The sequence below is a fragment of the Peromyscus californicus genome, unplaced genomic scaffold (assembly GCF_007827085.1).
Source record: "Peromyscus californicus insignis strain IS unplaced genomic scaffold, ASM782708v3 Scaffold_4__1_contigs__length_199733344, whole genome shotgun sequence".
NCBI lineage: Eukaryota > Metazoa > Chordata > Mammalia > Rodentia > Cricetidae > Peromyscus > Peromyscus californicus.
Window position 1 is genome coordinate 92,753,330 of NW_026294562.1, and position 14,906 is coordinate 92,768,235.

Below are 14,906 nucleotides of genomic sequence, written 5' to 3' on the forward strand. Positions count from 1 at the left end.
TTTGGTCCTTCTGACCAGAATATAGTAGAGTAAGAAGCAGGCGGTCATTACTAATGACAGTTATAGCCAGGTATGGTGGCTGATCTTGGTTGTCAACTTGACTGGATCTGGAATCAGCTAAAATGCAAGCCAGTAAGCAGTGTTCCTCCGTGGTTCTGCTCCAGTTCCTGCCTCCAGGTTCCTGCCTTGAGTCTCTGCCCTGGCTTCCCCTGATGATGATGGACTGTAACCTGTAAGCCAGATAAGCCCTTTCCTCCCCATGTTGTTTTGGGTCAGTGTTTCATCACAGCAACAGAGAAGCAAAGTAGAACATGAGACATGAGGACACATGCCTGTAATCCTAGCAGGCAGGAGGCTGAGGCAGGAGGACTCCAAGTTGAGGCCAGCCTGGGCTACAGAGTGACTCTATGTTTCTTTTTTTTAATTACTATTATTTTTTTGAGACAGGGTTTCTCTGTGTAGTTATGGCTGTCCTGGAACTCACTTTGTAGACCAAGCTGGGCTTGAACTCACAGAGATCAGCCTGCTTCTGCCTCCTAAGTGCTGGGATTAAAGGTGTGCGCCACCACCACCCGGCATGACTCTATATTTCAAAACAAGCAAACGAAAAGGATGACAGTTATAATGTGCTATTACTACTGTAAAATGACATTTTGTTTTTATTTCAGTTGATTTTCTAGTATGCTCAAGGTTAAATTTTTCTCTTTGGTAGTAACTTTTTTGCTTTATATCTATCCATTTCGGGCCTAGATTATTATATTTTTTTGACTGTTAGTAATATATGTGACGTCTGTGCATAACAGATATGAACACTTTGTCTGAATATTTTCTTAATGTTTAAAATTATTTTTATATTCTTTTATGTGTATGGGTGTTTTGTCTGCACATATATCCATGCACCATGTCCATGCAGGGCCAACAGAAACCAGAAGGCATCAGATCTCCTGGAACTGGAGTAACAGACAGTTGGATGCAACATGTGGGTGCTGGGAATCGAACCAGATCTTCTCCAAACTGCTGAGCCATCTCTCCGATATTTAAAAACTTTTTAGTTTATTATTTGTGTGTGTGTGCATGTGCATCCCCACACATGATATGCACACGCCATGCTTCACATATTTATAGTTTCATTTACTTGTGTTTATTTTACTAATACCTCTGACTTCATCTTTTTGTTGTTGTTGTTGTTGTATTTTGTTTTTTTTGACACAGGGTCTCAGTATGTAGCCTGGAAGTCATTATTTAGACCAATATTATAAGACCAATGGTCTTGAATGTCCTCTGAACTTCATTTTAAGATATAGGTATTTTAAGACTTAAGAGCTCATTTCTGCATTAACATTTTAATAGTGTCTATATTTCTTTGTGACTTAAACAGTCACATGTTACATTCATATATTTATGGGGGAGTAAGGGTCCTGTTGGTTGTTGTTGTTGATTATGTTTATTGTCTTTTGTTTTATATTTTTTAATTTTTGTTTTGTTTCATTTTTCTTTCTTTTCTTTTTGAGACAAAAATCTCATTCTGTAGCCTGAACTGACCTGGAACTAACAATCCTTACTCCTCAGCCTACTGAATGCTGGGATTTACAGATGTGTGCCACCACATCCAGCTTGGCTCTGTATCCTTCTGGTCAAGAGGGCACATTTTAATCGTGGCTTTAGTAAGACTGTGCTCTCTTGTACAGTGGGATTGGTCTTCCCTACTTGCTTTTCTTCTGCAATGTATGTGTTAATATTCTAGACAGAACCAAATCAAGATCACAGAATGAGCAAGGAGCTAGGAAACAGGAGTCTACACCAGAAGTGAATGGAGTTTTACATTTCATGACATCTGTATGCTTCCTTCACATTTGAAATTTACACCATCTTGTGCACCTCACACGCTGGATTCAGAAGGACTGTCTAGGCTTTACTTGCTTTGCAATTTATAAACCATTGCTTTACTTACTTTGCAGACATTCAGCTCTCCATTGGACATGTGTAGGTACTTCTTTTTTCTCTTCCAGCATGTCTAATGTGCTTTGCGTATGGCTCTTGCTACACTCTGTGGTGCCACTTTCACTTGTTTCTTGGCAACCAAGACTCTTAGTTCACTGGATTTTCTGGTGGATCACTAGTGGTGGAGATGAGTGTGGCTTGGTGTTACATATTTCCTGTGTCACAAATACTGCTCTTAAACAGTAGCGTGCTGACTCCAGTGACTGTTACAGTGACAGAAGCTAGGATGATTATGCATGCCAGATGCTATGCTGAATATTTGACCCTGTCAGACTCAGTGCTCACAATAACCATGAGAAGCAGCCTTACTGTGGTCACATGACACACAAAAGTTGAGGTTTATGAAGGCCATGGTGGTGTGTCTCTCAACTGCAGAAGCAGGATCAGAATCCAGATGTGTGTAACTTCTATGGCTTTGGCCACTTTGCAGAACAGTTTTTCTTTTTGAATTTACAACGCAACCTCCTGTTCCTTTTATTTTATCTGGTTCACTGTCATCGTGGTTGTTCTCCTGTCCATGGGAGGCGATGTGCATCTCTCTGCATCTGTGTGTGCTTTATTGCTTTGGCAACGCTCTCAAACGTGATAATAGTGATAAGGAGAACATTTTGTCTTGTTTCGCTTTTTGAGTGAATTTTAGTGTGTTTTTCTCTCTCTTATTGCATCTTATTAGATAAATGTACTACTTAAAATTATATTTCTATGCTTTGATATAAAGTATATGTAATCATTATAAAACATGATATTGTCTAGTTAGGTCTCTCTGTCGCTGTGATAAAACACTGACCAAAACAACTTGGAGGCAGAAAGGGTTTATTTGGCTTACATGATCACAGGCCATCATGTAGGAAAATCTGGGCAGGAACTCAAGTAGGAGCAGAGGCAGGAACCATGGAGGAAAGCTGCTGGCTTGATCTGCTTGCTTTCTTATACCGATGAGGACCATATTGGGCTGGACCCTCCCACACCTATCATTAATCAAGAAAATGCCCCTCAGAGATGTCCATAGGAAAGTCTGATAAAGACAGTTCATCAGTTGAGATTCCCTCTTACTAGATATGTCTCATTTGTGCCAAGATGAAAAAACTAACCAGGACAGGTATTATTTAACCTTTTAATATATATGTATATATATAATTATATATTTATAATTATTATATAATTTAAAATTTTTTACATATTTTTCTTTCCCAAATCTCAAAATTGGTGTTGAAGTCTATCAAATGTATTTGTTGAACAGATTATATACCATTCAATTTATTTAGTATTTTCTGTTTCTTTTCCTTTTTTTTTAAATGGGTACTTGGTATATTTTCTTTCATAGCCATCATTCAAGTCTGTAACTGTAACTGTGTTTGTTTTGAAGTATCTGCAACTTTTCTTGGATTGGGTAAAATAAAATCTAAATCGTTGGGACCCAGGGAATCCAGACACAGTATTATCATTCACTCTTCAGTTATAACTCCAGAGTAATCGTTCAGAAGTTGGCTAGCTTTGCTCCGCCCAGCCATCCAGGGACCCTCATGTCTTTTTTGCTATCTTTCCAGCAGTCTCTTGGGCAGATCTGGAGTCCCATGAGAGGGAAAAGAGACAGAGAATCCAGAGCAGGGTGTGGACTGTAACACCCCTTTGGTTTCAGTTCTGTGGTAACCTAGCTGCACGGGCAGTAGAGGAGGCTGGGAGCATGGTTGCTAGTCTGATAGCCGTTCGTAAGCCAAGTTCAAACTCCATTCATGTGGGCAGAGTTTAGTGGCTGGCTAGGTACCTGTCACATCATTTTTTCAACTTAACAATATACCTAGACAGTTTCCCACTTAATACCTATGTAGCTTTAAATTTTTAAAATAAAAATTAAACTGATATATATTTCTTTCCCCTCATTTCTCTCTACTATAAACAATGGTATAATGAACACTCTCTTACATATTATAGAAATGCTTATTTTCTAAGGGATGTCATCCTATAAGTAAAATGGGTGGATTAAAGGGTATTTACATGTATGTGTGTGTATGTGTTGTGTGCATATAGTCAAACTTTCCCACAAAATTGTGTTAATCTAAATATACACAGTCCATAGCAAAATCTCACTACCTAATATTAATAGACTAATCGCTGAGTTTTACAAGTAGGTAGGTGAATTTGACTACTCTAAGTACCCAATTTTAAAAAGAAAACTATGTTGGAGAGCTGGTTCAGTGGGTAAAGCGCTTGCTCTGCAAGTGTGGGTCCCCAGGACCCACAAAAAGCCAAATGCTGGAGCACAGGTCTGTAATCATGGCACCTCTCTCTCTCTCTCTCTCTCTCTCTCTCTCTCTGTACACACACACACACACACACACACACACACACACACACACACACACACACACACATGTACATATGCACAAAACATAAAAAAAGAGAAAGAAAACAAAATTAACGCTGGTGGGTGTTCAATGAATGAACACTTCCTCCTAGTCTCTCAGTCTAGGGTGTGGGTGACTAAAATTTTGGGTTTCACCATCTGCTGGATGCTGAGCTCTGGGCGAGTTTCTTATTCCTTTGCACCTCAGTTTGCCTGCTTCTGTGGTGGGGATAATTATGGCATCTGCAGACCTCACTAAACAGGTGTACTGTTTGTGTGATCTTTAGTTCAGTTAGAACCTGACATTCATTGTGATGACTGTTGCTGGACCGTGGAACTCTAGCTTGTCAACCATGTGTGACAGGACAACATTGGCTGCAGCTATCCACAGGCCCCTTCCCACCCTCTACCCAGAACAAAAGGATTAGGAGTCCTCTGAGCTCTGGCTCAGAGAATATTTCCAGGCTCAACTCGAATCTCTCAGTGAGGTTTGTTGGCCATTCTTGGGAGACAGGAAAGGTCCTTCTCAGAGCATTCTGGAGTCCTCAGAAGCTCAGCTCTTTCAGTTTCTGAGGACTCGTTTCCGTGATAAATCTGACCTTCCCGATGATTCAACCTGTTCCCTTCTCAGGGAACATTTTGCACAATGTGTTACTCTTTGGTCATTATTTCAAGACAAAGGTACGAGTCTGATATGGCCCACTCCTTGGGTTGTTATCTGGGAGTGGGATACAAAACGTGGGGGTGGGGCTCAGACCATAAGGAGACGGCCTTGTCCCAGCAGCCATTAGTGTTTCAGCTGTCTCCTGACCACACTCTCGACTTGTTGATAGGCCACACGGTGTCCAGAGTCCCTGCCCCACTCACCTCCCAGAGCATCGAAGCATCGTCTAGAACCACTCTCTCCCCAGCTGCCAACACTGGGTTTTCCTTCTGCAGCTCCTTCATCCTCCATCTCTCAGCTGGGCACACACTTTCCCCTCTTTATGGAGGGTTTTCTTCTCTTCTTCTTTACCCAGTGAGCTGCCATTTGGGATTCTCCTCTGATATCTCTGTCCTCTTAAGCGATAAGCCCTGAGAGGGACAGCTGTGTGACAGTTTTGCTCAGCAGGGAATCTATCTTTAGCTCCAAGCCCCCCTTGCCTGGGACATGGTAATTACACAACAATTAGGGAAATAATTCATGAATGAATGGACTTACCTTCTGTGAGAGAAAACCCAAGGGTAGATGGAGTCATTATAATATATCACAACACAAGTTCAACAGTTGTGCTATCTAAGGGGTGGTTGGCTAGCTGGATCAGGATTTTAAGGTAGGTGGATGGTCCTTCTACATACTCTGAGGCAGGGCCACAGTCCCATGTCTCACACAGGGAAAATGCCTTCCTGAGAAGACAGATTCAAAGAAATTTATTCTAACCAGTGGCTTAGCCTTGGAAGAGAGAAGAGAGAAAAAACTACCTTGTTGCACCAAAATGTCCCTTTTTCCTCAAATACAGGAGGAGGCAGGGAGGAAGGGGAGAGAGTATACTAGATGTACCTTTCCAGATAAAAACATTACAATTTAATTGAGTTTGAGTTGAAGCGACATGAAACTCTACAACTTGCTGAATCTCCGTAATCACTTCCTCCAAAGAGGAGAAATTAGTTTTGACAATGTATTAGGAAATACAGTAAGGGTTTAGAGTTGTGGTGGATTTTCCTGGCATTAATGATTTGGTTTTGGGTAATTGTTCTAAATTCTTTACCCAGCATTGTTTGGGTCACGTATGGCAAGACATGGGGACCGAGAAATAATTGTCATCAGAGAAGTTTATACTCATAGACTTCCTAGCATAGAAGGTACAGTACCGCCTGGGCCACCTGGGAAGGGACCAGGGTCAGTCAGGAGGTAGAAGATGGACAGCAAGCAGTCTCAGCCCTTTACTGGGGTTTTCACGGTAAGGGGTGGGCTGAGCAGAGTCGGTACCCTAAGTAAGCTTAGGGTCAGATCGTCTGAGTAATTTTAGCAGACTGGAAAGGACAGAGGTATCTGAGTGTTGGCTACATGGTGAGGTAAGGCAAGGATGAACACTGACTTGGTGTGCGAGATGGATAAAGGAGATGGTTGGGAATATAGGTTCTAGTTTGGTTAGGTCGGTTTAGATGCCAAAGATACACTCAAAGGAGAGTTTCCCCCCTCGCTCCTGGAATTAGCCAGCCTGGGGGAGGCAGTCTTTCCCAGATTAAAAAGACCTCAAAGCTGGAGCATGGAGAAAACAACGGGAGCAGGACATCTCATTAAGCATTTTCTTCTCCTGCCATGTCTTCCTGCTTTCCCGTCTCTGCCTGTCTGAATGCTGAATTCTTCTTCGTACGACGTCCGAGATACAACACTTACACTCCGCTCTGCAACCGGTTTGCACAGTTGTCTAGATGTGGACTCGAGTAAGAGTTTCACCCTTACCACCAGTTCCTTCCTGTGGCTGTAAAAATCTGTAAATTCCCTGTGGCTGTAAGAATCTGTAAAATCCCTAGGCATTTTAATTTGACCTATGTCTTATTTAGCTGTCTCTCCTTATCTAGTGGTTTCCCTGGGAAGCAAGCACCAGAGGTGTTCCGTGTCCCGAGGTGTAGCATATTTGACAATGTTGTCTTGGTTAGCACTAGCCCGCACAGTTATAAAATTCTTGGCTAACTCCTTCCATTGTGTTCAGGGTTGTAGAGAAGCCCGGGGCAGGCTGGTTTCTGATGTCCATTAGCCCTTGTGTTCCCTGTGTGTGTCTTTTTTTTTTCTGTTAAGAATAACAGCAGTAGCATTTCTTTATAGACATGCTTTAAAAACAGAAGCATCCTACGTACAGTCAACCTCCAAGTTCATCTCTCCCCTCCACTGAGGACAATTTTCCCTATTATGTCTTTGAATATCTTGTTTGTTAGATGAAATGGTCAGTAGCACTCAACTTAGGACCCACCTCCTTCCATCTTTCTTTTCCTCTGTACATTCTTTATGATCATTCAATCTGTCCCAACCACCTTACCAACTCAAGTGAAACTGTCTACATGTCCTCATTTTCAATATACCGACTGGCTGTGTTTTCAATTTCTAGCTCATTCTGCTCTCAGTCATTACTTTGTTTCCTTAAATAGGAATCCCTGTCCATCTGTGTTTGATCTTCTTATCTTGTTCTGGTTTCTTCTTTAGATTTTTTTTTTCAGGTTCTAATTTCTCCTGGAGTTAAGCATTGACAGTGTATATTTTGCACAGAAATGCAGTTTGGCTTTTTTCTGTGTTCCTTGCATCTCTGGGTCCATCCTGACATCTGCCTCCTGTGTGTTTCCATTCTTCCTTCCTTCTACCTTCCGTCTTTCCTTCCTCTTTTAACTCTAATATTTTTGTCTAGCTGCCATGTCGCTCATTTTCATTTCAGTTCTTTCTGATCCGGCCGCTTCTGTCTGGTTCTCCTCTCTTCTCTTTGTGTGCAGGGCAGGTTTATTTTCGTTCACTCCCTCCTGCCTCGACTGAGCTCTCTGTGTCCTCCTCCTCCTCCTCCTCCTCCTCCTCCTCCTCCTCCTCCTCCTCCTCCTCCTCCTCCTCGGTGGTTTAGCTGCGGACTGGTGCTTGGGTGTGCGCCTTCGCCGCTTGGGTGGGAGGGACGGAGGAGTGGAGGCGAAGCTGTGAGCGGCAGCTTTGGTAGGATTGCCTTTCTGCTGCTTTTCTATTCCTTTGTTCAGAGTCCAAAACTTGAGTTCATTGTGCCAAGATGGGATATTTCTGTTCCTGCGGCTGGGGATTAGTGGGGTTTGGAGCACAATTTAGGATAGAAACATAGCGAGAGTCTGCATAGATGTTTATTATCCAGACTTGACCCAACCCTTCCCAGGAGCCATTCACTCTTCTGCCAGGCCAAGGGAGGAAAAGAAAGACAAAATCCCAGGACTTTGGCCACTCTGCTGTTTTCCAGAAGTGGGACTTGCAGGCATGAGGTAGCTTCAGCTGGAACTGTCCATACGTCTCCTGCTACTCACTTCATCAGAAAAGATGGCTTTATTTGTTTATTTTTAGTCTTCCCTTCTGGTAAACCCCAACGTATTGTTCAAGGTAAGCAATTCTGATACAGTACCAGGCAGCCGTTGCTCCCTTCCTCTCCCCTCTTTGGCGGGAAAAGCTACATGGCAAGACAGACAGCAGCTTTTCTCTTGTCTTTGCAGTGTTGGTAGAATGTAGAACCTTCTGGAGAAACTTTCTCCCTGACTTCCCTCCACAGGCTGCCTACTCACTCTGTCCACTTCCTTCCTTGTTCTGTGCTCTGGCATTCTTCGAAGTTTCCCTCTTCTCCAGAACCCATTCTTGAGCCAGGTGGTGAGAGGCATGCTTGTAATCCCGGCATGCAAGAGGCTGAGGCGAGAGGACCACACAAGTCCAAGGCTAGCTCAGACTATATAGTGACACTCTATCTCAAAACAAACAAACCCAACAAAACCCTTGTTCTTTGAGGGAGGAAGAAAAGGAGCCTCACAGGTGGGGGGCACCACATTATTTCTAGGAAATTCTGTCTTTAGCCATTGTTTTTTAAAATACGGCCCTTTCCTGTATTTGAATGTTGTTGTATGAAGAGGTGGTTTGTTTGTTTGTTTGTTTGTTTGTTTACTTTTTGGTTGCTTATTTGGTTGCTTTCAAGAAGATGGCGTTTGGTCCCGGTATCCAGTTACGGCATTGCTGTTTTACAAGGGCTAGAAGTCCTAATTAGTTTCTTTTCTCCTTTCTATCCTCATCCCTCTTCCTCCTCCTCATTTCCCTCAACTTAAAAGAATTTTTTAGGCGGAAGCCTCTGGTGTGTCCTTCATATGACATTAGATTTGTTATGTTTCAGTTACACACAGAGTTTCTGGAGCTCCCTGCCTAACTGACTCTCTGCTAAGTGTGGTAGAAATACAGAATGAAGCCACAGCTGACACAGTTTTGCCACTTGACACGTGGAACTGTCCATGAGCAATAAATGCCAGCAGAAAACCCAAGAGTTGGCAGGTAGCTACAGGGACATCTAGTCTAATGTTGTATACCCAGAAACACAAGGCTGACTGTTCGTTCCCCAACAGATGGTCCTTATATTACTGAGATATCAGGGAACCTGTAATACCATTCTGTTATCAGAAAGGATCAAATTGTTTAAAACTTATTTACTGAGGCCAAGTGTGCCTCCTTCCCTCCCTGCTTGGTCTCCTCTGGTGACAGGAATCCCAGCCTTAACTCCATTTAGATGATTGCTACAACTCTGTCTTCAGTCCTGATCTCTAGCCTGGCCTGTAATTCTGGAAAATGGACAAGCAAGTTTGGAACACTGCTAGGTCAAAGGCCCTGGAAGAAAGTAAATATGAGTAGACTGCTGCATGGAAATACAGAACACTCACTCTGCAGGATAGGGATCCTGAACTGGCTCAAATGAAAGAAGTGTGAGGCTTTTACTTTGCTCTAAATATGCTGTGACTACACAGTAAGTCACAGCAAGCCTGTCCTCCATGGATGCAAAGGTCAATGCCAAGGATGCTGGCCAATGTCCTGTGTTAAAATTGCTAGAGCACACCTAGGTCTCTTAAACAGCAACAAAGCAGAATATGTATAGACCTGGGATGGTGTCTAGAGAGCATGAACTGTAGGATTCCCTAAAGAGCAACTGGGAATAGGGGACAGATCCAGGAAAGGGCTGGTTTGCAGGGCCCAAAAGCTGTTCAAGCAGAAGAGAGATTTATGGTTTGCTCTCTCTGTTTCCCGGATACAATCCTGCATCATTTCAGGAGGCATCAAAGGCTGTTTGTTGGCTCTGTTGACGAGCAGGCATCCGTATTTCTGTGACAGGGCTGGTGACCTTAGCTTTATCCTGAAAAACACCCGCTTCTGTTACTATTTGGTGGCAAACCAGATGTTGATTTCTAGGTAGGAGCTAGAAAACAGCACTTTTGAATTTATTTGGGAAAGAATTATCAGTCAAGAGATCTCTTGAAGAGTCTGCCAAATAGGGAGGTTTTCTCCAGACACCATAACCAAAGAGCCAACCAGCTTCCAGTTGCCATCACAACTAAACGCTGATGTATGCTCTGACTTGACACAGTGGAGAGTGATGGGAACAAACAGCTGGGGACAGACAGATGTTGGTTTGCAGTCAGGCTGTCATTTACTGTGCCTGTAATCTTCAGCAAGTTACCAACTGTGATGATCCTTATATTATCCACCTGTAAAATGGGATGATTGAGAAGCAGCTCGTCAGGGCTCTGTGAGGGTAAAGTAAGGTAGATGACAATTGTAAGGTTTCTGGCATGTGACAAAGTGTTTACAAGTGTTGACAGTCTTCCTGAGCCCTGAAACTAGTGGCTAGTATGATTTCCAACAGGCATCCTCTAAGGAAGCACTCTTATTTTCCAGGGGTCTCTTCTGAACTCACCCCTGGAACTGAGGAAGAAGAGGCAAAGAGTGGTCTGGATGTGATGCCCAACATTTCTGACATATTGCTGCGTAAACTGAGGGTTCACAAGTCACTCACCGGAAGGTAAAATCAGAACCTCAGCTTTTGAAGACCTTTCAGGGGGCACCCATGATAGAGCCGGGGTGGAACACAAAGGAGTATCAGTCTTGGTCCTTATCCCAGAAGGGATACAGTCTAGTGGTCCAGGCAGGGCTGATGCATCCAAACACAAAGTACAAGCATGGGCCAGGTTGATATTTCCAATGCCAGGAGTATACGGGATTCACAGGCAAGAACCTTTGAGGACAAAAGAGTCAACAGAGCTGTGAGAGTGGTGAGCTTTGGGACACAGGGCACATGGTTCAATCCAATGAACCTTTTGCCTGTGGGACATGCTGTATATGGAGAGATGCACAACATCCAAAACCACGTGAAGACTGAGCATTCACAGGGATCGAGTGCCTTTTTTCCTCCAGTCTTGGCTTCATTGCCCTTACGAGAGTCAAAGTGGTCTGCCATGGCAGAGACCATGTGTGGGCAGGGACTTGGGACAGTGTCAACACAGAACACATCCTTGAGAACTGGACCGGAGAGTAAAGCGTAGGGATTTGGGATGATGATGTTGCTAGGAGGACCATGAAGCAGGACGATACAGAGAGTGGCATCAGAGTGAGGCGTGTGGAGAGACAAAGATGGCCTTGACGGCGGGGTAGTAAGGGGTTCAGGATGCAAGAAGAAGCCACACATGCAAGGACTTGGTGAGTAGCTTTCCAAACAAAAGGAGTAGTTTTAGGAAACGGCAGTGAGACAACTGGCAGATCACATGCAAAAGAGCGAAGCTACCGTAGTACGCAGACACCTGGCTCAAAACGGACCACAGACCTAAGTGGAAGGGATAATGCTGTAGAACACTTGAGGCGGGGGGAAACAGCAAGAGGCAATCCTTAGGAGCGATGAGCTTGAGCTGGTCCACGGCTTTAGATAAGACAGGAAAAGCACAAGCGTAAGGTTTAGAAAGAAGAGGTGAAAAGTACGTCATCATCATAATAATCCTGATAAAAAGTCTGCGCTGCCAATGCTGTCTAGAAAGTGAAAAGCAACCCACAGAATGGGGACAAATATATTTACCTGGTAAGGTACATGTTTCTAGAGTCTGCAAAGAATTCTTGTAATTCTATTAAATTTAAATAAAGAGTTTCCCAAAATGGGCAAAGGATTTAAACAGATATGTCAAAGAGGGCACACAGGTTTACCTGAGAAGACACTCCATTACTCCATTGTCTTGGAGACCCATGGTTCCACCTCCTTGCTGCCCACGCAAGTCTTGAGCTCTGCCTTAAGAACTGGCTGTACCATGTAACCACTTGGCTGACATCACACCACCCTGTTCCTTACTGTACATATACTGATGTGTTCTGTAGTCCATGGCAGAATGTGTCACCAAAGTAGAAAACCAAGCTTGCTGAATTAATTATGGAAAGATGTAAATTTCATGTAATACCCAAATGAATCTAGCTGTCTGAGGCACATTCTGAGCACTTTCATAACCCCCAGACATATGCCTGCTCTACATAACGAGAGAGTGCATTGACCCTCAGAGGACAGGGCCTGTGGGGTGGGGCTGTGACAAGAATTGAATGCATCAGACACCTTTGCTGTTGTTGTCCCCATGCTCTGTTTTCTGTGGCTTAATGGCCACAAGGTCTTGCTGTCTCATCCTGACAGGAAGGCTCTCGATGTCCCTTGTCAAGGGTGAGAACCAGCCCTTTGCAGAGAAGGTTGACCCCTACCTTTGCTCTCAGGGTCCCTCCGTACCCATCCAAGGGAGGAAAACTGTGTTTCCTGAGAAGTTTATTGATGGCCTGCTTGCTTGCCAAGTCCTCTGACGCGAGTTGGACCCCTTCTGGCCTCCCCACCCAGCACAGGAAAGCGCCTGTGTGGTATTTACGTTATCTGGGCTTCCAATGGGCCCAGCTTGAGTTACTAAGTGCTGCACTGGAAGCCACATGGAGTGGGTGTGCAGATAAGGAGTCTGCTGACTGGGACAGGCTGTGGAAACTGCACAGAAACCTCTCAGGTTTCTGTGTCAGCTGGTACTCACTCGCCACCCTGATTCCGGGCTTCGGAGAATCTCGCTGCAATGAACACTACCAACCCCTTTCTTATCTTGTAGTTTCTAGACCAAATGGATGTTTGTCACAGTCTTCAGAGTCTAGGAAGGAAGGATTAGTCTTTGCAGTGTTAGAAGCCCCACAAAAGCTACAGTTCAGATCAGACACATAGTTAGTAAGTGAAAAATTCATGTGTGTTTTCTGATTCCTCACAGCCTGGGGGTGAATAGTAATAATAGCCAAGATGTCATATACAGCTAACCCGAAGTGGGCGTTGGTTCCAGGACACACACACACACACAGCACAGATACCAAAATCCAAATGCTCCAGACCTTGTACAAAATGGCACAGTACTTACATAGTCTATACAACCCTCCCATACTTTAAATGATCGCTACAGATTTATGATAGCCAATGTAGTATAAGTTCTATATAAATAAGTGCAATTCTGTGTTGCTTAGAGGATGTGGCCAAAGAAGTCTGAATAAATTCTGTATAGACACAATTTGTTTTAAAGCTTTCAATATATAGTTGGTTGGTTCCAGGAATATGGAACTGGTGTGTGTGAAAGACACTGTATTTACACACACACACATACTACACACATGTTCATGCATACATGTGTGTATGTGCAAATATATGTATATATATATATATTTCTTATAAGACTTACATAAGGTAGCTGTTATTATTCTGATTTTTACATATGAGCAAGCTGGAATTTAGAGGGTTCATAGTGATTGTCCTGGAGGGCTGACTCCAACATCTAATGTTTTCCACACCACCTCTATAAAGGTCAGTGGCTCACAGAGGACAGAGGGGACAAAGAAGATTCTGGATCCTTGTCCTCTCACAAACTCTGCTCAGTCCTTTTCTGGCAATGCATGGTCATCCGAAGTCGCCTTCTTCTTTAGTTAATGAGTTGGATAATGCTCACTCATGCATTTTTTTCTCCTTCACAGCGCCCCTCCACTCACGGAAAAGGAAGTTGAGGTAAGTGATTCAAGGGCTTTGTGAGATGTAGTGACTCTCTTTGCTGAGGTTTATCCAAACATTGCTTCCTCCAGCCTGTGGCCCCAACATTCTTACACAAGAGTGAGAACAAGTGACTGTGGAATATTCTGGATCTTTGTTCCCAGCCCACTGCTGAGTTTTCCTTGCCTGCCTCCATTTATGGAGGATTTTGACAAGTCTGGGAGGTGAGAAGGTTGCTGATGCCTCCACCTTCAGAGACTGTTAATGTCCCTTGATGGATGGGTTTCTATTATTTCAATTTTTAAAAATGTGGCCAGATTTCAAGCTTGAGACTTTGGTCTGGAGGACAAAGTTGCTTGTCCCTGAGAGTTTGGGTAGCAGGAAGGCCAGCTCAGCTGACAGTGTGAAAGCTGTTGGCACTGCCTTCCTTGATCTGACCATGACAACCCTGTGGGCCTCCTTGTCCCCATGCTGGGTGATGGGTGAGCTGAGAAGAGCTTTCATTCTGGTGAAGGGACAGACGGACAAGAAACATGGCGGAGGTGGGACAGGGAGGACTGGCGAGGTGGACCAGATAAGTGAGCAGAGGTAACCTGAAGTGTCTACCCCAGGTAGCACAATGACCTTGAACCAGATGCTATTACTGTAGCGTGCGCACGGCCCTCCATCCAGCTGAGCTTCCAGTAGCTCTGCAAAGTGGACAGAGCAGGACTTAAAGCAGAAGAGAAACCGGGCAATAAAACAACTCACTCAAGGTCCCAGACTCAAGATTTACCAAGAGGAAGAGTTGGATATAAATATTCCAACTGACTTCAGGACCCTTCGAGTCAGGCACAGGGAGCTAAGCACTGAGAATTGTTCACAGACTGAGGCTGGGTAGGAGAGACTCCCCATCACTGGGCTGTGAGTCGAAGTCCACCCCAGCATCTGTGGAGATTGACCACGGCAGCTCACTTAATGCCAGGTCCTGTCTTCAGATGTGTGCTAGCACAGCCCTCAACATGGTGGGAGTAAAACAGACTTGGGAACCAGGT

General features: G+C 44.0%; 1 protein-coding gene across 3 annotated transcripts in view; it reads left to right on the plus strand.

The window, feature by feature from the left end:
- The window catches only part of Irag1 (inositol 1,4,5-triphosphate receptor associated 1), a 123,033-nt gene that overhangs the window by 77,534 nt on the left and 30,593 nt on the right, over positions 1-14,906 (plus strand). For all 3 annotated transcript variants that reach the window (XM_052712235.1, XM_052712234.1, XM_052712236.1), the window contains exons 11-12: positions 10,746-10,869; positions 13,860-13,890. In XM_052712235.1, coding sequence (XP_052568195.1) covers positions 10,746-10,869; positions 13,860-13,890 — 155 coding nt within the window. The remainder of the gene's footprint in view (positions 1-10,745; positions 10,870-13,859; positions 13,891-14,906) is intronic.